We start from the raw sequence: 24455 nt of genomic DNA, 5'->3' as shown, positions 1-24455 counted from the left end.
ACAAACGCCTGAAAAAGGCTATAGTGCCTATTTTTAGGTGCAGAGGGGATCACAACATTGATGTCGACAATAGGCAATACCCTGTTTGATCCTCAGTTCTCAGAATCTTTCGGATCTGATACAAGTTAAAAAGGGATGTATTGTATTACGCAATCGGAGGGAAATTATAATCCAAAATACACTCGTATGCCAGACATGCTGGTAAGCTACCGAATCAACAGAACTATAATCCTAAGATTGATCATCTCAACAGCATTTACAGGACTGCTTGCTATGACTATTGCCGCGTATTATAGCACTATGCTGAATCTAAACTTCAAATACAATAGAAAATACACTGATATATGCAGCTCCAACCGACAAAATCTTGAAGCTCAGCTGAGAGCAACCAACAGGTTATCTTATAAATGCTTTAACCAAATTCAGAATCCTGTACAGTGCCTTCAAGAAGAGAGATACAGCCATATGCTTCAAGCAGTCACATATTCACTCTCATCTTCAAGTCGCTGTTTTTTCTGAGCTTCTAGTTTACTCTGGTTACCAAGAGCGTCCGATATAGCCTGGGGCAACCAAAACCCAGGTCGCTCAAGATGCGAAGCACGGTCAAGAGCTAAAGGCTCCCGTAAGACAACTTCAACAGTATCATATGTCCATAGCTTTAAGGTTGCCTCACCTTTGAGACCCAAAGCAAGCCAACCTAACCCAGCTACAGCAAGGTCAGAACTATTTACATCCCAGCTAGTTCCAGTCACTTTAAATTTTCTCTCTGTCCAGGTCCCCATTTCGGGAAGTCTATCTGCTCCTACAGGAGGCTGAGAAAAGATCAAGCCAAAAATAATGAAAATGGGGTATTAGTTGTCATCCATCAAAATGAAATGGTAAAATTATGTATGTTTATGAATAATGTTCTACATAGAAGAATGGGCAAAGTATGCAAGTATGTTCATGATAGCAATTGCTAATGTAAATTCACAATTTCATGCTCCACAGAGCCATAGCGATATACAACATGAATTTTACCCAAAACTTAGAATGTCCCTAAGTGATATTTAAAGACATTGCCTAAACACATTCTATCACAATTGCAGAGAAACATATAGAAACTGCGGAACAGCTGAACCTATAGTTTTTGGTTATTTTTTGTTTTGTTTTTTTTTTTTTTTTTCGCCTCCCTTTAATCGTCAATTGACATCCTTATCCTAAGCAGATTCTATCACGATACAGGGAATCAGCTTTTGAAAAACAGACAAGGTTCTTCATCGACATTAAAGCTTTAATAGCGACCCCTAGCTCTTCTATAAAAAAAACATGTAATAACATACTAGTGTAAGACAAGGAAAAAAGACTAAGGTCTTTCACTCTTTAATTTATCCTGATTTTCATGTTTGCCAACAAGTTTGACCATTGACATCTTTAATTATTTATGATTAAAAATTTAAAACATAGATATTTTAAGATAAATACAATGAGAGTAATCCAACATTATACATAGTAAGATTTGATTCTGTAAGAGTATATTAGTAAGAAAAAATGGTCAAATTCAGTGCAAAATTCAAACTGTTGAAATCATTACAAAACAGAGTAGGATAAGCCTCTGGGATCATCAACGATCCTTGCATTAATTGCATACATCACATAGGTGAAGACTACAGGATAATAGTGGGAGAGAGTGATCAAAGGCCAGGTTAATTCTATACAAGCTATAGAAAATAAAATTAAGTCCGCCTTTCACATAAGATGCTGACAAATATTCAGATGAGATCGGCTTCATGCCTTCACAAGAGTTAGCAGCCAAGTTGAAGGCTTGAAGCCACTAGTTTGTTTCAAAACAATATTGACGTTGTTGGGGCAATGTATTTGAAATGTTTTATCACATCAACTGTTCAACTCTCAATTTCATTCTCTTGCAAAATATGCTTTTCACAAGTTTGTATTGTGTGTGCAGATATTGTAAGGGTATGTTGATTTTGTGTATACTGAAGGATTTAATTGCAAGGACTGTAGGCCCTTTTAGTTTCTATAAAGCCCTCCTTAACTTCTAAATTGAGTCTCCTTTAAAAGAAGCCACATTAATTTGTCCCAAGTTCTTAAATCATACTAGTAATAGAAATTTGCTAGCAATGCAAAATTATTCACGATACGTCGATACGTTGTAATCGATAGTCAATACACTAGCTATTTAAAAGAAATATCAGTTAATAGAAAGGTAGAACTCAATGATAATTAGATAGGTCTTGTAAACTGATTGACCTTTTTTAAGAAAATAACAATCACACTTAATTCAAGTTTTATTTTAATCTTCCTTTGCTGCAGTGAAATGACTTAACAATAACATGAATGTGAAAGTAGCAACCTACTATCCACAAAAGGCAATCCTAGAGAAATACGACCACACCCCAATGGCCCAATCCCTCAAAGATACACCCAAATTATCTATCAAGAACAAAGTTCACATTTTCTTAACCACTCTATAGGAGTAGTATAGAGCTCATCATAGGTTTTACAGCATAAACTAATATTGACAATCTACTGTCTATAAGCAATGATTGATTTTGGCAACCAAATCTCACATTCTTATTGTATTTGGGGAAGGTTTAGATATCCAAATTTCCAATGGCTCAAGTAACAGTTAATAACCAAATTTCAGATCAATTGTGCTTAGGATGTTAATCATCAAGATTATCTAGAAAAGTAAATATGACCAAGACATAAGAAACATGATGTTCAACAAGGCTGACATGCTTACCTGTAACCTGATACCAACATGCTTACTCCAAGTTTCATCAGCATTTTCAGTCTTCCCTAAATGAAGAGACACATTTGGTGATGCCCACACTGTCACGTAAATCGTCTGGACTGATGCCTCGACAAGGTCTAGTCTCACTAAGCCACCAATATGTATTGTTTGTCCTGCCTGCAAAGTGTCTCGCAAGCTCATCAATTATAACACAGATCTATAAGCATGATGCAACATATTACTGTTAAGCAAAATAATTAAGTTTGGAATACGTAAAATGTCACTTGAAGTAGCAAAACATGAACATTACACCAATGGCAAAATAAGGAATCCAGGTTTACATCAAGTAATCAACCATATATCATTGAAATTACATAATTCTTGTACTAGTATATTAAAACAGCATACAGTTCAAAAAACCTTTGGGTAACATTAAGTAGAACACTAACTTGCAGAGCACCTAAGTACAGCCCTAACACCCCCCCCCCCCCCCCCCCACACACACACACACAACCCTTGGCGAGCTTTGAACTCAGGACCTAGAATTCAGGGAGAAGCTATAGCCACACACATAAAAAACCCTCAATCGAGCAGTCAAATTAACATCTACATTCAAGGAAGAACCATTGTAAGTATAACCAACAACAGCTTGCCTGCATTGAATAACAATCAGAATTTACATAAAACACAATATTAATAGATTAATAGGTCATGATGCAGAATGCCAGATAATATAATTTAGTGTATAATAGACACATTCAGTTATATAGCAACGAATTCCATAACCTTCTTTACGTTGTACACAGCCAAATTAAAAACAACATTAGTCCTAAAACTGTAAGTTCAGAAACATTTAGGTGAACAGAACTTGCCTTAATTCTATAACTTCGAGGTCTCAGTTCTTTCCGTATCTCAATCATTTTTTGTTCTTCCCTGTTTAATCTCATGGACATCAAGTACGCATGCAAGAGACCAGGAGTGTCGTACATCTTGGCCTTGCCAGACAAAACCCCTCCAACTCTTAGTATCCCAAGCGTCGTCCCAGGAACTGCTGCTTCAGTAAGCTTTGTAACTTTAACACCTTCTTTCTTTGCAAATGTGTTGATTAGGGTAGATTTACCGGCATTTTGTGCCCCAATAACCCAAACATGCCCTCGAGGGCCAGCTGACTCCTTGATGAAGGATAGCAAATTCCTCACCCCCAAATCCTTTCGAGAACTAACCAAATACACAGCATTAAGTTTTGGGGCTCCTGCAGCCTTTGCACGATGACGAACCCATCTATCTAATCTAGTAGGTGAAATTTCAGATGGTAGGAGATCAACCTTTGTGGCAACCAGGACAAGTTTAGGCAACTTTTTGCTAAATTTACCATCTTGTTTTCCCTCCAAAGCCTTAAACAAAGATCTGGCAGCACGTTTTGGAAATGACCCATCAAAATCAACACAATCAACAACCATGACAACAACCGTTGAATCCGCTGTAGAAGATTTCATCAAACGAGTACTAATCAACCTATCAAAATCAAAATCCGGTATCAAGTTCTCAGCCATTTGATTCTTCACTTGCCCATAGTTCCTCAAAGAATGACACCTAGCACAGACTGTAACCTCTTCCCTCTCTTTCTCAGCCTCCCTAGCCAACCTCTTCCTCTCCGACTTCGATAATTTCTTCCTCTTCTCTGCCTTCTCCTTCACAAACTCCTCAGTTACATTACCATAACCAACACCAACAGGTTGAAACCCATCCAATGCTTCTAAATCCTCATCCTCCCATTCACTATCCCAATCAAACCCATCATCCTCCATATCTGCATCAATCATTTCCAAACTACCCTCAATCTCATCAACGGAACCGTCTTCCTTCTCTTCTTCCCCATCAAAAACACCCTCAATTTCACCCCCAAAACCCTCTTCTTCTCCATCAATAAAACCCTCAATTTCATCCCCAAAACCCTCAATTTCATCCTCATCAATAGCCACCTTCTTTTTCTTGAAAAACCCAGGAAGATTAGGGTCATTATCTTGCATATAAACCCCACAACCTGGGCATACAAGCCCATGATTCTCATCCTCATCTCTTCCCTCACTCAATACTACATTCACACCACTCTTTCTTGAATTATTACCATTTATAACATCAAATTTCTTTACTTTAGCATTACCCTTTACAGATAAACATACAATTGAGCAATTTTTGTTATTTTTTCTGTTCAATCCTGAAAAAAAACATGAAAATCAAATTCAGGGGAAGTGGGTATATGTTGGATTCTTATAGAAGGTAGAACAAGAGAGGAAATAAAAGGGAAGTTGAGCTTACCTGGAAATGGTGTGATTGTGCTGCAACGTTCAGCCGAGGCATCTCTGGAAATGCAGAGCTTTGTGTTAGGGAGTGAAGGAAGAGAGGAAGATGATAACAAAATTGCCATTATTTGGAATATGGAGCCTTTTTTGCGTTTGTTTCTCGCACAATTCTCAATTGTTGTTGATTTGAGAAACCCGGGGTTAATAGGCGGGTCATGTAAAGGTGGGCATGGGCCGTGTGCTTGTTGTGCCAACAAGTCTCATGCTTTGACGAGCTATGAGCCGCTCCTAGATGAACTAACATATTGTTGCATCATGTCGGGCTTATGCTGACTTTCAAAATTGGAGTCGCGTCATATTGGACTTGTGTCGACTTTCAAAATTGGAGTCCATGCAAGGGATTTTAACATATTATGCCAGTAAACCCCCATAATAATTTAAACGGTCTATAATAGTTATATTGATCAATAATAAGCCAATTGATATTGATTCGTCATACTAAAGTTGAATTCACACTAAATTTTGAAAATAATATCCATGCACGATTTACAGCTCGCCAACATGCCTCTTATGTCATGCATGGCTTGTGACGAACTTGTGCTAGATCAAGACATTCTCTCTCTCTCTCTCTCTCTCTCTCTCTCTCTCTCTCTCTCTCTATATATATATATATATATATATATATATATATATATATATATATATATATATATATATTTTGAGGAGACAACCCAGGTGAAGCAGAAGCTGCAGCTCTAACCCTTGGGGACAAAAACAAGCTCCAAAGAGAAGTACTTCTCTTAGCCATTTTCTAGTTTCCCCTCCTTCAAAACGAAGCAAGTGTATCAAGGAAGCGGAAAGAAAAAGTGTTAATCATAGCCAGCATTTTAAAACACATATAATACATTATAAAACACATGACAGAAGAGAGAGAGCTACAAATTGAAAAAACATAAAATAAATCTGATGTTGAGGCTTATTTCTTCTGCCACATTTAATGGCCCACTCAACTTCAGAAGTAAACACATCAGGGCATCTTCTAAACTGCAACAAATTAAGAATTTATGGGGAGAGTATGTTCTAGCAGCAACTCACATCATAAATTGACTTCCATCCTCTGTGCTCAAATGGAAGACCCCCTATGAAAGATTGATGAAGAAGTTTCCTGATTATGATCACCTTAGGGTGGTGGGATGCCTATATATATATATATATATATATATATATATATATATATATATATATATATATATATATATATATATATATATATATATATATATAAGTGTACATTCGGTTGGGTAGTGTTGGAGATATATTACTCCTATGTTGATAAGTGAGGGGATATCAAAATAAAAGTTAAAGTCATGTCTCAGTGTGCATTTTTGCTTAAAATGTAACACTTATTAAAACTTAGGGGTTATGGAATATGGATACTTGAAGAGGAGAATTTGAACATGTAAGTATGTAACCCATAATACACAGACCTTCGATCTTTAAAATTATGCCAAGATCTCATAGTCAAGTATGCAAAAAAGAAAGTATTAGATCATCTCAAAAAAAAAGTTGCTAAATTTGGATACTCAACTTGGTTGACAAAAAAATAGACCCTTATTAATTTTATATTGGTTTATTTATTTATTTGACTTTAATGTTTTGTAAAAACTTAATACTGTTTACTTAATTGGATGTAATGGGCAACATAGATCCGAAGAGAATCTCACAATTGTAAAATCATATATATCACATGAGTGGAAATTGAGAAGTAAAATACTTTGTAGATATAAATCATTAACCCATGAAAATGTTGAAACTTTTACTTGTTGACAAAAACTACACACTTTGATGTATTTTCATCATTTTACTAGTGAATGTCCAGGATGATCCTCTAGGTTGTTATTTTTCGTATTTTTTAATCTAGTGATTGACAAAAATTGACGTCAACGTAATGAAGATGGTAGCTTGGCATCAAATTTTCCGATGGATTATGAATGAAAAAGTTAAAAAATCAATTTTTAGGGAAATAGAAGATAATTATATTTAGAATCTACGAATAATAAAATATGAAAATATAGTATATGTTCAAAATAGTACAAAGTTACAAATTAAAAGGAATGGAAGGAGTGAACAATGAATTGCATTTTTGCTAATTGTCAATTATATACACATGAAAATTTTGACAACATGACATGCATACGCATGAATGCATGATCCTCATGTTAAGTCTACTACACCAAAGAAAAAAAAAGTCTAGCACATTACACATTTGCACATATAACCTATATAAAAGCAATCTACACTTATATCCTATATAAACAAACGTACCTTTTGAAAAAAAAAAAAAAAAACCCTACCTACAAAAGTAGAACATAAAAATACAAAACAAAAAAATACAACTACACTATTGAGTACGTCTTGAACGATATATCTTGATTTCCTAATTACCAATTAGGAGATAAAATTTTTATACACCCTTTCTTTAAAAATTGCCCCAATATTTTCCTTATAATTGAGATATTAAGGGACAGAGCGAGTACTTGATGACTTCCGATCCTAATCAAACTTGAAGGAAGTGCTCCAAGTAAAATAGGACATCCTCAACACTAACATGTCTCCAATTAAGCACACTCATAACCCCAACACTCACCTTCTCAATCCTACTCATTCTACCACCACTACTCCTCCTGCTACTATCTTGACTATCCTTCAACCCGAATCTAATATCCGCCACAAGCCCGCTCGACATGGTGTTCGAGCAACACCCGGGCGACGGCAACTCCTTCGAAAAGAACCCGTCAACACCAGAAGCCAACTTCCCAACACTCTCCTCAGCTAACACAAACACCGCCTTCCAATCCTTCTCCGCCACCGTCCACGTCACCCTCGCCTCCTTCAACTCCTCTAAGCTCAACTCCCTCTCCTCCACCACCTCAACGTCGAACCTAAACAACCCGTGTGGGTCCCTCCGCATGTCGATGCATGGCTTGATCATATTCAACGATCCACCGGGGAGGTGGACCGCGATGACAAAGAGAAGGCGGTCGAGGGAGAGCCGAGGCTTACGAGGCTTCCGTTGGCGGCAAAGGGCCGCGGTGTGGCCGAGAGCATAGAGGCGGTGGCGAGGGAGCGAGGCGGCTACCGACCCGAGGGTCGTTGCAAGGGTGGGGAAGGTGGCCGAGCAAAGTGGGTCCCACAAGTGATCGGAGGAGAAACACGTGGACCATGTTTTAGACACACACGTGGCAATGGCTAAGGTGTTTGGGTCTAAGTAATGAGAAACTAGGTTTAAGATTTCCCATGGAGGTGATGATAATAACATCATTTTATCATCATCATTTATTTGCATGATATTAATGGAAGACATAATATATATGATCTTAAAATTTGGAATTTTATTATATTTGGATTGATGATATTTTTGTTGTTATAAATATTAATGTGATGGTATATGTATAAAATTTGATATAAGATAAAGTTTGCCGTTTATATATAAAGTTTGGAATGGTTTTGATGAGATTACGTAATGGTGGTCGGTTGGTATGTGTCAAGCTGTGGAATGTTTGTGCATGAAGTTGAGTTGCCACGTTTTCTTATTTGGAAAAGAGAATTTATATTCTAATTAAAGAATGTAATTTGGAAGTCTTGTGTTTTTCGTATGTTACAATAATAAGTACATGTGTTAAGATGAGATATATTAACTAGATGTCAAATATGAAGTAGATAAATTGTGTGCCTTGAAGATGAACAAAATGAGTGGTTTATGGATGCTAATTTATGCTAGCTAGCACTATTTTGAATCTTGTAGGTTGTTAGAATTCCAACTCAAATAATCTTAATATTCTACCGATAAACATGTCATTATTCGTTGATCATGTCTTAGTTTAGTTTCTAGGATCTTATTATTCTATCTCATTAACATTTTTAAATGGTAGGATCTTAATATGATTTTATATTATGATCTATCAATCTAGTAATCAAATATTGTAATTAGGGGTGTGCAGAAATGGACCTAGACTGGAAAACGATCGGGATCGGACCGGGAGATTTCGGGTTGGTCTCCGATCCTTACAAATTGGCGATTCCGGGTTTCCGGGTTTCCGGTGTGGACTGGAAAGTGTATTTTTTGTAGTTTTTTAGGTGAAAATGTTAGATTTTATGTTTAAATTTTTTTAAAAAAATAGGTACAAAACTTGTATTAATTTATAAATTCTATGTGCAAATAGGAAAACACGCAAACAAAAACAAGACGTTAAAAATTTATGTATCTATTAATATACCAAATTGGAAAAAAAAAGAGAAAAGAATATAGCCGGTCCGGTCCAAAGCCAGACCGGATCGGAATAAACAGGTCTAGATCGAAACCCGGACCAGTTAATTACGGTCCAGTCCCGATCCCAAAAAAACAATTTCGGGTTTCGATCCATTTTCGGTCCAGTTTTGGACCGATGCACAACCCTAATTGTAATGAATTTTGACAAAATAAACCATTTTCAAATTTTCACACATCTATTTTTATAACATCTTAAATGTTTTCCACATATGTTGAGGCGGAACAAAGGATGTACTTTGTTTCTAAGACCCTAAACATGAGCAAGATTGCAATTTGATCTCACAAAAACATCTTGATTATTCTGACATCAGGGCGTTTTCTACGTGGCTGGTAATACCGTGTGCCCAGCTAACACACACTAAAAACACTAACTTGGTAACCCCTGGCCGATCGAGTAACCCCATAACTTGAGTATCATGTGACTGATCGAGTAACCCCTACCACACTAGCCACATATAAAACTTTGTATTCGGATAAAGGTGTAAAATGAAATACTAGCAACAACCAAAAAAAAAAAAAAAAAAAAAAAGGAAAAAGGTCCCAAATTCTACCCAAATTCCCAATTATTTGCATTTTCAATTTTCAAGCGATCCCATTAATCAGTCCATATAAAAGGCCCAAAAGCCCAAGCATTTTTTTTTTTTTGTACCAAAAGCTTTGGCGCTAAATTATTATAAAAGACTTCCGCCCTTACAAAACATTTCAACATTTTCAAAATAAACACTCTCAAAATTACTTTAATGGCGCGGAAGAAACCCTCTTCCTCAACCTCCACCAATTTCACTCCAATTTCAATTGGTAATCCCAAAAATTTCTACGAATTTCATTTTATTTCAATATTTGAGAGTTATTTGTTCTTATGAATTTTATTTTTCTTGATTTTTGTGGATTTTTTTGGTTTCATGTCAGGAAATTGCGAGGTTTTTGTTGATGGAGCTGATAAGAGTTTCAAATGTGAAACAAATCAGGATTCTGTGCTTATTTCTGCTTCAAAAAAGATCAAAATTAAAATTTCAGGTTAAAAATTTGAATTTTTTTTTTTTTTTTTTTTTGAAAAATGTTATATTTCATGATTTTAATTGCTAATTTACGTATGTTAATTAATAAATAATTACAGTGGCGGAAGGTATAAACAAAAGCCAAAAAATGGATGAAAAGGGTAAATATAATTTTTTTTAAAAATTATAAATTCATTTGTTAGGGTTTTATCTTTTGTGATATATTAGGTTATGCAATTATGGGGTAAATTTCTGAATTTGTTATTTGTTTGTTTTGTTGGGATGATTAGAGAAAGAAGAAGAATCTACTTCATCTGTCGATTGTCGATTCTTGCTTATTAGTCCTAAAGATGCTGGTAGTCGTACCAAGTCTATGCTTCAGGTATAATCTTTGATTGTTTATTAAATGTGCTTCTAAAATTGTTTTTCATATGGAAACAAATATTTAGCTAACTTTGTTCATTTATACAAAGTAATTTATGCCGTATAACCGTATTAGGACTAGAGAGTTTCATGTTTTGTAGTAAAATTTAAGAAGTCAATTGATGGATATTGCTTAAGTATAAAGTATGGGGTTAGATGATTAAGAGTTAGTTTACTCAATGGTAGTGTTGTTTAAGCTAAAAAGATGAAGTGGAAGACTTGAATAGAAGAAGAGATGAACGTTTTTTATTCCCATCCGTTTGAAAGAATGTAATAGTCTAATGAAGATTACGTGTAGCGGATAGAAGGCCTCGAGCCAAATACTTGAAAGAAGGGGTGGCTATGAGAGTAATTGAAGAAAATAATTGTGTTAAAATTGTTGTTTTGAGGTACCTAAATTATAAAGCCCTATAGTGTAAGGGTGCAAAGTGCATGGAAGAATCATAGTGAACTGTAGGAATGATGTAGTATTCAAAGGGGTGGCTATACACCAACTGTACTTTGTTGAAACATCAAGGTTCAAAGTTTCACAACACCTCTTAGGAGTCAGGACCACAGCAAACTTAAGCAGTACCAGAAGTAGTACTCGATAAATATTTTGATAACATTTCATGACTATGATCTATGACACATTTTATTGCTATCAACCTTTATTTATTGTAACTTTAAATACTTACCTTGATTGAATAAAGGTTAATTGCACCTTTTCAATTCACTCTGTTGGGGACAGGACATCTTAAGTTTGTACACGAAAGAGCTGCCTGCCATGAACTATGCTGCTAACACTGGAAAGCAATCGTCATTCCTTGAAAGATGTGTTTCAAGCGGGTATGTTGTGTTTATTATCTCTCATTTTACTAATGGTGTCTTCATCTGTTGGCATCACCAAATTGTGCTCCTCTTGTGTATAACTAAGTAAAACCAGGACTTTTTTGGTTGAATAATATAGAAAGTCAAAGCATTACCAAACTGACTGCTAACATGCTAACCTATATAAGGAGGTTGGTGATGAGGGGACTTTGATTTTACTTCTGATGTTTGATTGAATTTTACTTGGCCTTTTCAGGAAGTTCTGCACCCTTGTTTTGAGTCAGAAGTGTTCTGAAGACTCGGACAAGGTAAATTACTCCAAACAGAACCTTATGAATTTATTGCCATTCTTTCTCCACGATTTTGTTGGTCGTGAAATTTTCTTACCATAGGAAAAATTACAGTTTTTTACCATAGAGGCAACTTTTAAATTACGCATCTCTTTGACCAAACTCTTTATCAGATGATTATATAATTTATGCTTGAATAATGCCAGAAAAGTATTGCACTTACCAACTCCTTGCCTTCACGAGGCTATAAATTTATTTGGAAATGAAAAGGGTAGCTTGATAGAGTTTGTTATAAATCATTTTCTCCACTTTTGTTCTGCAGGTTATTGCAGCAATTACTTATCAAATTATCCCGACCGATACACAGTATGCTGAAATTCCACTAGCTGCCGTTAGTTCATCATGCCAGCACAAGGTTGTCATTTTCTTTTCTATGATACGTGACTGCTCATCCTTTTATGAAGTTTAGTGATATTGTACCTGAAAATAAAGTATATTGTTGCTTTCAAAGCTGATATTATATATAATATTTGAGACTTTGCTTCCCCTTGCCCCTTCTGGTGTATGAGTGTATCTAGTTGGTCTTCTGGACATTGCTACTTTGATTAATGATTAAAACGAGTAATAATAAAGATTATACGGATGTAAAGCTATGTGGAAAATCGTTAGTTTGAGAAAAAGAAAGAACAATAGATTCTTTCCAATTTTGAACTTTTGAACCAATCTTTTTCCTATATGTTGTTTCTGCTAGCAATTTAAAACTTTTGCTATCAATTTGATTTGTTCTACCAATCACTTTGCTTATTATTGATGGAACCTGTAGGGAGTTGGCCGACTCTTGTACACGGAATTAAGAAAGAGACTTCAGGATGTCGGCATATCCACTATTTTGTGCTGGGGAGACAAAGAATCAGAAGGATTTTGGCATAAACAGGTACTCTTAGTACTTCCTTCTCTTATGAATTACTCGTGGATGGTTGAAGACTTGAAGCTACTGATACATCCAATTTCTTGTTTGCTTATGTGACCTTGGTTTGTATACTAAAGGAATCTTTCGTTATGGATTTTGGATATTGATTATTTATTTATGCAGTACACCTTAAAGTGCAAATAGTAGTTCTTTCTGTTAGATTTTTGCACCTTAAAAGATTGAGAAACAGGAGATATTTATTCAGCATGCCATAAGATATCTTGTAGTATATATTCTCTCTATATATATCATAGTTGCTTCTATATTGATCTAAGGCAAACTAGTTGCACACCTGTTTGAACAATGTAATCTGTGTGCAGGGATTTGTATCAATAGCAGAGGTGAATACCAAAGGTAGAGTTCGTAAGCTTCCTATCAGAGCAGATATACGCCGGGCACTATGCTTTCCTGGTGGTTCAACACTCATGGTTACTCATCTAAGTGAGAATCTCCATGATATTGAGGTTTATTCGATAAAGTTGTGCTTGGACTCAGCCAAGAAGTCAACCTCAGCAACTGATGAGTTTTACAGCCTAGCGGGTACTGAGGTGGCTTTTGCTTCAGCATTAGGAAATGAGAATGGCCAAGAAAACCTACAGCTAGAGCCAAATGGTGAGTTTCAGAGACAAAAATTTCATGCTCCATTTTAGCATTATTTTTCCAATTTACAAGCCCCAGGATGCTGTTCTGCCTTTGAAAATCAGTATGCCTGCTCAACCTCCCTCCACGTGTGGGAAAATTTATATTCTGGCATTTCAGAATGCAGTTTTCAGTAGCTGTATGTATCCTGTGTCAAATAATCAATGCTTCTCTTTTTCAGAGAAATAAAAAAAACAACTAAAACCTTTCCCTGTTTTCTCTTCCTTATATCATGGCCAATTTGTAATTACTTTGGATTATGTGAAATGGAATGTTTGCAAGGAAAAACTTTGTATAAGCTGTAGTGTGATGCGTTAGGAATTTCTCTTGTGATGCAACTTTGTGGAAGTATCCAGTTGGGTGTTTAATTATCCTCACTTGGTAGGAATGTAGGATTGCTTTGTGATAACATGTATTACAATGTTTTTTTATTCGTTGTTTCTTCAGAGAGCATATCAGTACAAAGCCACCAGCATTTGGTTACCCAGGAGAAAGTGGATGGTGATGCAGTAGATGAATCATTATCTGCCGCAGTGGTTGCCAAACAAATTTCTTCAACCTATAAACGGAATACAAAGAGGAGGGTTTGGGAAACTTCCTCTTCGTCATTGAACTCCAAAAGAGTAAAGGCTGCTCAAGTTTTAGATCAGTCATGTTCGGATTCTATTATGGTTTCAAACAAGCAAGGCAAAGATGATTTTCCTTCTGATGGGGCTTTCTTGGGATTAGAAGAAAATATGTTATCGATGAAGGACAAGACTGCAAATTCTTCAATGGCTTCTGACGGGTTTGAGGCAAGGGGAATGTACTTTAATATCATGTTATTGGATATTGCTGCTGGACCTAAAAAAGTTTATCTTACAAAGGTGTGTATAAGTTAATACTACGTATATGATTGTGGAGGATTACTAAGTCTCACTTTTGAAGCTCCTTTTGGGTTGGGTGTCCAAAAAGAAAAAAGAGCTAAAAATGGGTTTTGGCGGATGCTTTAAAATGCAAGTGTTGGAGGCAGTTTTGCACTTTCCTGTAACACTTGAATTGGTTGTTGAAATTTATGTCTGAATCTAGTTTTATTTTGAAACGTAAATTCTCTAATTCCTGCTTCTGGCTATGTTTCCTATTACGTTGAGTTTAGTTACACATTGATGTTATTATGGGTACAGATAGTAGAAGACCTTGGTGGAGCTATCACTGCAGATGGAAGCTCATGTACACATGTTCTTGTAGGAAAAGTCAGAAGAACGTTGAACTTCTGCACTGCTTTATGTTCTGGGTTAGCATTAATAACCAAGTTACTTTTTCTTATGACACTCCCTTTTTCCTTTATAATTTGTTTGTACTTATTATTTTGCAATGCCTCAACTGATGTTCCTGATCCTAAGCTTTATCATATGTATTAGTATAATATATCTATCATTTTCCCTATATTACCTTACTACTTCAGCATCTATGCACCAGTATTTATTTGTGAGATCAGTGTTTTCTAACACATCATCTACTGTCTTTTTTAATCTTTGTGTTTAATTAATGAGGGACAGTGGTTCCATTTGATTGTCTTGAGGATTTATCTTTTTTCTTTTAGATGTCACTATCATTAATTTGAGTCCTAAGCATTTAATCATTTGGCAGGGCTTGGATACTCTCACCAAATTGGCTAAAAGAATGTTCCAGGAAAGGCACATTTGTTGGTTAGTCTTCAAGATTATGTCATCCTTGAGAAACATGTTTATTTGTTCCTTCTGCGTAGAGCTTGCTCAGGCGTATATTTATATATCATTACTGAGCACTATTTGAACTTTTGCAGATGAATGTCCCTTCCTTCTCAAGGATGAGGATTACTTAATGAAGTACAGGGTTGATCTAGAAGAAGCTGTTCTTAGAGCCAGAAGAAATCCTCAAGGATTGCTCAAAGGATATACTATCTGTCTTACAACTCATGTTCATCCCCCTATTAACATGCTATCAGCTGTTGTCAAATCTGCTGGTGGTGATGTAAGTATTACTCCAATAAGTAGCGTGGTTATCGTTTTAGCTCTCTTGAATTCAGATTTGCAGTTGCATCTATTTTCAATATGTTGAATTTGAGTATGAAGGTGAACACATCATTGATGTGGACAGTAACTAGGTGGTTTTCAAACATAAGTTATGCCTCAATTGAGTCAATTTGAATCAATCAAGGACTAATAGGAATTTTTTAATGACAAAATATGTGACCGGCACAAATCTTTTAAATTAATTCATTAGCTATTTAGCTATGGTAAGCCTATTGCTGCACTTCATCTATGGTAGAGAGAAGGGAGTCATTAAGCTGAGTTTTGATTCCAAATTCCTTGTCAAGTTCTCTTTTCATGTGCTACCATTCATTTGCAGAGAGAAGATGGTACCTAAGCATTCATATTGGTTCCATAACTCCTATCTTGAGTTATCTATTATCTTTTGTAAGTACAGTAGACACGAGATCAAAGCAGTGGCAATTAAAGCTTAATAGTCTGTTCATAAGTCCTTAACTTTAGAAAATTCCTTAGTTGAAAGTTTTGGTTGATTCAGCTACCTGCTAATTTAATGTTCTAGGAAAGTTTGTGCTTTCAAGTGTCAAGACTCAAGAGTTTCAAGTTATATATAATTGTCTTTTGCACTCTTCTCCTATTTATAGTCCTGGTGTGCAGTCTGTGCACCTTGTTCTCAGCATGAGAGTAAGCCCCCAAATACTGTCATTTTACTGGTTTACAGCATTAACTGACCTCCTTAAATGCTTTGTATTCTGCTGAACTCTTTTAATCTATTTTAACTCCCGGCTTGCATTATAAAAAAAAAGCATTAACAGACCCAGATTGCCTAGCTCTAGTATTTCAGAAAGATTTGTCTGTTTCAATAGGGAAAACGGTTAGGAGGAATAATATCCCATGTTAACTAACTACTACTTTGATATACAAAAATCCAGGTACATGTTGGTTTTAGCAACAGAAGCGAAAAGTCAAGTACAATCTTTGTCGCAAGTGAAGAAGACATGGAAGAAGCACTGTTAGCTGTGAAGAATGGCCTTCGAACATTCAGTAGTGAGTGGTTTATGAACTGTATTATGAAGCAAGAACTTGATTTGGATGCTCCTCAGTTTGCAGAATCTCTTTGAGATCTATCAAGTTCTACTCTCCTATGCTTTTTTAGGACTGAAATAGTGAGTAGATGTAAATTTTTAACATAATAATGTATGTAATATTTAGTATTTATGGAGTGGGAGGAGATTAAGTTAGCTACTGCAGGCTGAAATCTGTATCATTTTGCTGAAACTGTGGGGGATATAAAGGAATCAGCTTGAGTTTTATTATTCTCTGAGTCTATGACTTAATATTTATGTGTGTTTTACTTTAATATTTATATTTTTTTTATCATTATTATTTTGTTCCATTTTTTTTTTCTTTTCTTTTGAAATTAGTAATTACTAGGTGATTAAGGTGAATAGAACAAGACCATATACATTGAGTTTTTTTTTTTCATCAAATAAAGCATTGATGTGGTCATCTTAGGATATTTTTTATACCTTTTGGTTTGGCGAAAAATTCCCTCATAAGTTTGAATTTGATAAACATATGTTGAAGATATTTTTCAATAATCGACCTATTTGTACACAAACTAAAATCTTATAAATATTAGGAAAATTTGGATTTTGGTACCTCGAAAATGGGGGTAATTGAATTTTAGTACCCATCTAAAATTTTATTTTAAATTAGTACCTCAAAAATGACTAAACTATAGATATCAGTACCTCCGTTAGCATTCTGTCAACTTTGCCGTTAGTGGGTCCCATTATCTAATAATTTAATTTATTAAAAAAAACATTTAATTAAAAAAAAAACTTAAAAATAATTTTAAAAAAAAACTTAAAAAAAATAATAGTACCCCGCCACCCAGCCCTGCCTCCCCGCGCCGACGCCACCCCCCCACCAGCCCTGCCTCCCCGCAACGACGCCCCCCCCCCCCACCCACTTGATCTGAAAACCACCACATCGAAAACCCCCTCCCTTTCCCGTCGCCGATTTCCCTCCTCTTTCTCACTCTTGGCTGCCTCGACATCACCCCTTCCCCCTTTCCCCCAAATCAATTTTTAGGGTTTTAGGGTTAAATTTCTGGGTTGTGGGTGGTGGGTTTCGGGGTTCGTGGGTGGTAGGGTGGTGGGTTTCTGGGTTCGTGGGTTGTGGGTGGTGGGTTTAGGCGTTCGTGGGTGGTGGGGTTGTGGGTTTCGGGGGTTCGTGGGTGGTGGGGCCGGGTGTGGTGGGTTTCGGGGTTTGTGGGTGGTGGGTTTCTGGGTTCGTGGGTGGTGGGTTTATTGGCACCCCTGCCTGGCCGAGGCGGAGGCTGGGCTTCGTGCCTAGTCGCGGCGGCAGTTGCCGTGGCTTGGTGGTCGCCGTTGGCCGGAATAAGGAGGGAAGCGTGGCTGGTGGTTTTTTTTTATTTTATAAGTTTTTTTTTTGTTTTTTTATTTTAAAAATGTTTTTTCTTTTTTTTTTTAATAATTTAAATTATTAAATAATTAGATAATGGACCCCACTAACGGAAAATTTAACGGAACATGGACGGAGGTACCAAAACCTATAAAGTTACACTTTTGGAGGTACCAATTTAAAATAAAATTTTAGATAGGTACTAAAATTCAATTACCCCCATATTCGAGGTACCAAAATTCAAATTTTCCTAAATATTAATTCAAGTTAGTCTCTAGTTAACATTATTAAATCTTTTGATTAACTTTGCAATTAGGTTAGGGAAAATTCATTTCAATTACGAGTATTATCGTTATAGTTGGAGTTGATTGAAGGAGAATTAAGATATAAAATAGAGTACGAGCTACGGAGTATAATTTAGATTTGTAATGTCCAGTTTACAGAGTCCTTTACTATTTAAATAAGACAACAACCCAAAATCTACGTATTTATACGTCCTTTTCTTAAACCAATATGTAAGTAAGAAATGAAAGAGACCTCTTGGTGTAGTGGCATAAGAGGTCGCCTCGTATCCTCATGGTGTAAGGTTTGATCATCATTAGCAATAAATCCTACCCCATACTCTTATAGGGCATTGCCAACTAGGTTTCCTATGATAGGAGAAAATAAATGATACATTACTCCACGGGACGATTAGGGAGTCCAGCCAAACTGCTCTTATTATGATCAAGAAAGTTACACAACACACAATTCCAAATCCTAAAAGTGGGTACTTAATTTACCCAACAATAGCAATCATAAGAGCTAACAATGACGGAAAAAATTGAGAGATATAACCAGAAAAGTGAACTTTTGTCCATTAGTTGTATCTCATGAACAGTAAGAGCAAATGACAATCCACCGTTAAAAATAAAGCTCTAGATGTCCCGAACAGGCTGTCAAAATTTGAGCTAAATCGGACAACTAATGAGCCTCGATTAGAGATGATTTTTGAAGCTGCGCAATGAAAAAAATTGAACTGTGGTTTTGGCAGCAAATAATTATGTCCCCAAAGACTTTGTTGCCCAAAGACTTCCACATTAAGGGACCCTCAAAGTCAAGAAAGAAAGCTTCTTTGAGAAGACTTCACATTTAAACATTATCTATATTAGTTGCTCCAAAACACTCACAATATCAAAATGGGCTTTCTTTACATAGGAAGGGACCTATAGCCCAACAATAACTACGAAGTTTACTTATCTAAAGTCTGCATACATAGTCACGTAGATCTCGTATAATTTATCTTAATTTTAAGTACTCCACCCAGTAATTTTTTTTCTTTTTTGGCTCTACAATGCCTACATACATGCCTATGCCTAAACGGTAAAGATATTATTACAAGATTGCATTGAAACGGTGCCCAAAAAAAAAAAAAAAAAAAAAAAAAAGAGATTAAAGAAGCTTGAGAGACTGTTTAGGAAGATATTGAATGGATAAGGGTAGCCAATTGATATGAAGGTGTTCAACTGCAAAATAAAATGGCGGCAAATTCACAACCTCTGTCTTTCAGCTCCAAATGGAAGTCCTCCTCATTGAAGAAGAAGAACAAGAACAGGAAGATAACCCCAACTCATCTTCTTTCATACCCAATTCGTTCTTCTCACTCCATTGATGATAAAGACAGGGTCTTTAAACAACTGGGTACCCTCCCTTTTTCTCTCTCTCAGTTCTAATTTGAGTATTGCCAGAAATTAGCTTTTATTGCATTAAAAAAAAAAAAAGATAGAATATGTAATTTCAAAGTAATTTCTATTTAATTTTTTTAAAATAATTGTTTCCCCTTGCTGTTTCATTTTGAGAAGGCTTTGCTGTTGTTGTTGTTGCTGCTGGTTTACTTGTTTTTTGAGCAATTTGTACTATGGAATGCATTTTGTTATGTATGGAGTAGTTTATTAGGGCTTTTGTGGTAGAAATTCAAATGTGTGGCTATCATTATTCTTTCTATTAATTTTGCTGTTTGTCAACTAGATAGTATGAGTTTAGGGTATGAGCTTTAAACATGGGTACTATTGTAGAAGGAATTGCAGTGTAGCGACCGACTGAATTCATTAAAACAAATGGGACTAAATTGCTCTAATCCTCCTTTGTGGTACTGAGAGAACTAATTGAAAATTATGTTGATGGAGGGGGGCGGGGAGGCGGTCGGTGTTAATGAAATCCACAAATGAGTTGTTCATAATTAGCAAAGGAGAGGAAGTAAGACTTATCACTTGATGAATTTTGGTAGACCAGTTAGGCCACTTCACATGGTAGGTGTTGCTAATTAGTTAATATGATTCTTCTTTAAGGTTTTAGGTGGTTGGATTCGTATTCAGAGGATCATGACATAGTGTAACAAAAAGTAAGATCCTTTGTTCCGAGTAATAGTTGGGCAAATGATTGTTTAGCTTCTTGAATGTCCAACTAAAATTTACCTGGGGTGGGATTTGGGAGGTGAGGGAGTAAATCTAGTGGTAGTGCTACTATGTCTTGATTCTTAAATGTCATCTTAGTTTTGTGTGCTTAAAGATGGTTGTAATTTGTTGCTTTTTGTAGAATTGATTGTTAGCAACTGTGTTTTGTGTAGGGACATTTGCTTTGAGAAAGAAAATTGAAGATACTGTTCTTCGTGGTGAGATGCTGGCACCAACAGTGCTTCAGCTTGAAGAAGAGATGTCTGTCTGGAGAGATGAGAAAATGCGTGATTACAACTACTGGGATGATCCTGTAAAATCTAATGAAATGCTTGCCAAATTAGCTGATCGTGCCAAAGTTGTTGATACTCTCAAAGACCTTGCATATAAGGTGATGCTCAATTTGTACTTTCTTCCTACTTCGTATTTGACAAGAGAATGATCTGTGTTTTTGTTTACTGGAGGTTCTTATCTGGACCTTGGCCACTTTCTCTTCTGCATCAATTTTGTGATTGAATTGTTTTCCTCATGCATTTCCGAGTTGTGTAAAAGAGTTCTTCATGATATAGCTTAAACATGTATACATGTGTATTGCTATGATTTGGGCAAATAGATTATGCTGGACTGGTTAAGAATTGCAGAAAATGGTTTAGTGGTCTGGCGCTGCTTGTTGGCATATTTGCAGAACTATAAAGTTATGCAGTTACTAAAATGGTTAAGTTTAATGTGACACTGTGATTTCAGTTGCAATCACCAGCATAATGACTTTGGTTCTCTCTCTGAATTGTCTGTACTGAACCAAGTGGTGAAAGAACGTGAAACAGTATCTCTGTGAAAATGATTGCAGATTTACCTGATTTAGTAAGCTGACTGATTGATATTTTTAGGTAGTATGATACTATCTTGTTGTTCCCATCTCAGTTATAATTTTATACCTGGAACATGATCTCGTGATTTCCTATTCATGTATATTTGCTGGATTGACTTGACCACTATGCTTCACTCATCTACTTGATTTGTCTTATGTATTCAGATTGAAGATGCAAAACTTATAAAGGAGCTGGCAGAAACAGATGCTGTAAATTATGGACTTATAAAGCAAGCATATAATGCATCAGTTGATATTAGCAAGTTCTTAGATCAATATGAGATGTCCAAGCTTTTGAAAGGGCCTTTTGACATTCATGGAGCATCACTTGTTATTAAAGCTGGAGACAAAGGCATCTACTCAGAGGTTTATTCTCTGTTCTATTAGTAAAAAATTTCTTCATTGAAGTACTGAAGCATGAACATTACAACGTAGGAGACACTTTACTGATTTATATTTGCATGCTTGCTAAAGTTCAATTTAATAAGGTATAGAGGCCTACTTTTTGTGCATAAATGGTTTTTAAAATTAGAAGGCTTGATCTAGATGTCTGGTGAAATCTTTTGGCATTTGTGCCGCGTTAACAATATAGGACCAAATGTGCAATTTATCTTACACAACGACGCTAAAAATTTCTCTAGAAATGGGCATTAAATTGTAATCTCTTTTACCATGCCATATGTAGCAAGATACTGACTTATAGGATGAGTAGTTTGATTATGTTCATCTGGTTTGATTCTAGTTGTTTGCATATTTCTTCCATTTTCCGTTAGATTGAGCTGAGTTGGATTGGGCCACCTAACCCATGTCCTCTTTCCCCATCAAATAGAAGAAAAGTAGAGCTGAGTAATTGGGAGAAAAATACGGGACTTGCACCATTGCTTGTTGAAGCCCTCTTTAATTCTTTGTGGAATATTTTCACAAATCTTGTGCATTTTGGATAACCATAAGGGATATACCAGTCCCTAATATAAGCAGTAATTTCTTCTTGGAAAGCCAAGCTAATGTAATAACCTCACTATATATATGCATCAAGCATGTCTATTCTGATCTCAATAGTCTATAACCAGTGCCTTCTTGATTTAGGCCTGTATATTTTCCTTTCTGCGTCTCTTTGGTATGCTCTTACAAGTTTCCAAATACAGATATGGGCAGAACGACTTCTAAGCATGTATGTCAAATGGGCTGAAAAGCAAGGTTACAAAGGGAGAGTATTGGAGAAGTGTTCCTCGAACAGTGGGGGCATCAAGTTTGCCACCATTGAGTTTGAATTTAAGTATGCTTATGGTTTTTTGATTGGCGAAAGAGGTGTTCACCGCATGATGAGTTCACTTGAAAAAACAAGTTTCCATGAGGTACACTTTGCTTAACTAGTGCTGATTTCTGAAAGTGCATTTAATATTATCAGTTGATCTAATTTCTACATAAAGCTGATATACTACTTCCATTTGGATTCAGTAATAACATTGCAAATTCAATATTTGGTATAGTAACAACTATTTCAGGACAGAGGTTGAGAGGTATATTGAAAGCGTAGTAACTATTATAGGATAAACCATAAGGTCATTTACATGGTATCATTATCAGGCCAATGATAATCAAAAGGTCTTAAAGCTTGAATCTGTGGCCTCTTTATTCTAACAGTGAAACATGTCGGCATAAGATATGAGGAGGGCGGGTGCATCATCCGCACTTCAATTCAAGTCAGTTTGAAAAGCACAACTGATGATATCGATATGTAACTCTGTAAGCATTGGTACAAAAAACAATACTATAAGAATGTTTGTGCAGTTGTACAGCTTCCAAATAGGTATACACCTTATAGCTTACTAGTATTGAAAAAGCTTATATTTTTTAACACTCAACATTCTTTGCTTTGTACAGTGTAGAAATCGGTTGAGCTTTCCGTGATATTATCTAATATCTCACTGTTCCCTGATTTTATGTGCAGGTCATCTTAGCAGCTGTGGATGTCATTCCTCTGTTTCTTGAGACGATCTCTGACTTACCATTAGATGATAATGATCTAATTATGTCCTATTTGCCTAGTGAAAATGATACAGGACCAATTGTACCCGTTGTTCATATTCAGCATGCTCCTACAGGCATATGCGTGCAATCCTCAGGTATTATGACAAGCTGACTTCTGTGTTCATGATTATGATGGTTAATGGGTAGCACAAAAGAAACTAGTGGTTTTGTTGCCATTTTGGTGAGTTACATATAATGACAGAATGATTAGAAAGGACTTAGAATATATGGAGTAATACATTATAGAGTGATGAAACAGCGGTTAGGTGTAGGAAGATTAATATGTTTTATGAAGATTGAAAAACTATAAGTGCATTCTTCTTATAAACCGAGTCTCTATTGCAGGTGAGAGGAGTAAATTTGCGAACAAGATGAAAGCACTGAATCGCTTGAAGGCAAAGCTTCTTGTGGTGATGTCAGAGCAAGGTGTCTCTGACTTGAGCAGCATTGAGAGGGATGCAATTGTAGATCTATGGGATCAAGATACGCGAAGGTACATGTTGCAGCCTTCCAAGCTAGTAGAAGATCTGAAGACGGGTGTACAACTTCCTGACTTAAACTCTGTATTGGATGGGAACATCAACCCGTTTATTGCTGCCTATGCAAGTCTTAGACATGCTACTGAAAAGGGTTAAAAATTAGGCTCTTGGATTTTGTTGTGAACTAACTAAATTAGTAGATTATGGAGGTTAGCTATTTATTTAAAATTTGGTACTGTATATAATTTTTCCCTTCCCAATTTCTAATTTTACAGGGTAAATCTTCCTTTGAGGAAGTGGCAAAGAAACAACATTCTACTGCATAGCCATGGAATCGAAGGTACATTTCAAACATACTAATTTAAGGAATCGCGAGTCTAGAGACAACCTCTCTCCCTGGCCAAGGCCGCCAGCACTAGCAGTAATAAGACTGATAATTGATAAACAAGATTTAAATCTTGTAATTTTGATTACTTGAATAAAAAATATTAGAAAAAAAAAAAAAAAAAATCAAAGGTTATACAACTCCAAGGTTACATGAACCAGATTTCGGATTAACCCTAAACGCCTCACTACATATGTAATTGATCAATGTCGAACTTAATAGCCTTGGAATGATCCAAAGCCCTGTTCTTAGCAACACCCCATTGAGAACAACATCTTGATCTTTTCAGCAAGTGAACTCGGCAAAGAGGACAAGTATAAC

The 24455-nt window shown here is 36.0% G+C and overlaps 4 protein-coding genes across 4 annotated transcripts; 2 read left to right on the top strand and 2 right to left on the bottom strand.

Moving 5' to 3' along the window:
* Window positions 1–119: 119 nt before the first annotated feature.
* On the bottom strand, window positions 120–5197 carry LOC145631054 (GTP-binding protein BRASSINAZOLE INSENSITIVE PALE GREEN 2, chloroplastic-like). Its single transcript, XM_081683159.1, has 4 exons — window positions 5057–5197; window positions 3606–4955; window positions 2747–2910; window positions 120–812 (listed from the first exon to the last, which is right to left on the bottom strand). Exons 1-4 carry the CDS (start codon window positions 5163–5165, stop codon window positions 471–473), a joined length of 1965 nt encoding a protein of 654 aa, XP_081539285.1. The 5' UTR covers window positions 5166–5197; the 3' UTR covers window positions 120–470.
* A 2029-nt stretch (window positions 5198–7226) lies between these two features.
* On the bottom strand, window positions 7227–8433 carry LOC145631053 (putative F-box protein At5g04010). Its single transcript, XM_081683158.1, has one exon. It carries the CDS (start codon window positions 8402–8404, stop codon window positions 7598–7600), a length of 807 nt encoding a protein of 268 aa, XP_081539284.1. The 5' UTR covers window positions 8405–8433; the 3' UTR covers window positions 7227–7597.
* A 1661-nt stretch (window positions 8434–10094) lies between these two features.
* LOC145631052 (uncharacterized) lies at window positions 10095–18193 on the top strand. Its single transcript, XM_081683157.1, has 14 exons — window positions 10095–10168; window positions 10280–10387; window positions 10488–10529; window positions 10659–10750; window positions 11522–11619; window positions 11858–11909; window positions 12214–12306; window positions 12715–12825; window positions 13182–13473; window positions 13948–14366; window positions 14664–14773; window positions 15130–15188; window positions 15305–15492; window positions 16442–18193. The coding sequence occupies exons 1-14, from the start codon at window positions 10111–10113 to the stop codon at window positions 16628–16630; spliced, it is 1911 nt and encodes a 636-aa protein (XP_081539283.1). The 5' UTR covers window positions 10095–10110; the 3' UTR covers window positions 16631–18193.
* A 1121-nt stretch (window positions 18194–19314) lies between these two features.
* On the top strand, window positions 19315–24009 carry LOC145632291 (peptide chain release factor PrfB3, chloroplastic-like). Its single transcript, XM_081684624.1, has 6 exons — window positions 19315–19619; window positions 20545–20762; window positions 21405–21605; window positions 22385–22594; window positions 23191–23365; window positions 23616–24009. Exons 1-6 carry the CDS (start codon window positions 19457–19459, stop codon window positions 23903–23905), a joined length of 1257 nt encoding a protein of 418 aa, XP_081540750.1. The 5' UTR covers window positions 19315–19456; the 3' UTR covers window positions 23906–24009.
* Window positions 24010–24455: the final 446 nt, after the last annotated feature.

Source organism: Chenopodium album, chromosome 5, assembly GCF_948465745.1.
Source record: "Chenopodium album chromosome 5, dcCheAlbu1.1, whole genome shotgun sequence".
NCBI lineage: Eukaryota > Viridiplantae > Streptophyta > Magnoliopsida > Caryophyllales > Amaranthaceae > Chenopodium > Chenopodium album.
The sequence above is the reverse complement of the archived record's forward strand: the minus strand, read 5'-3'. Positions and strand labels throughout refer to the sequence as shown.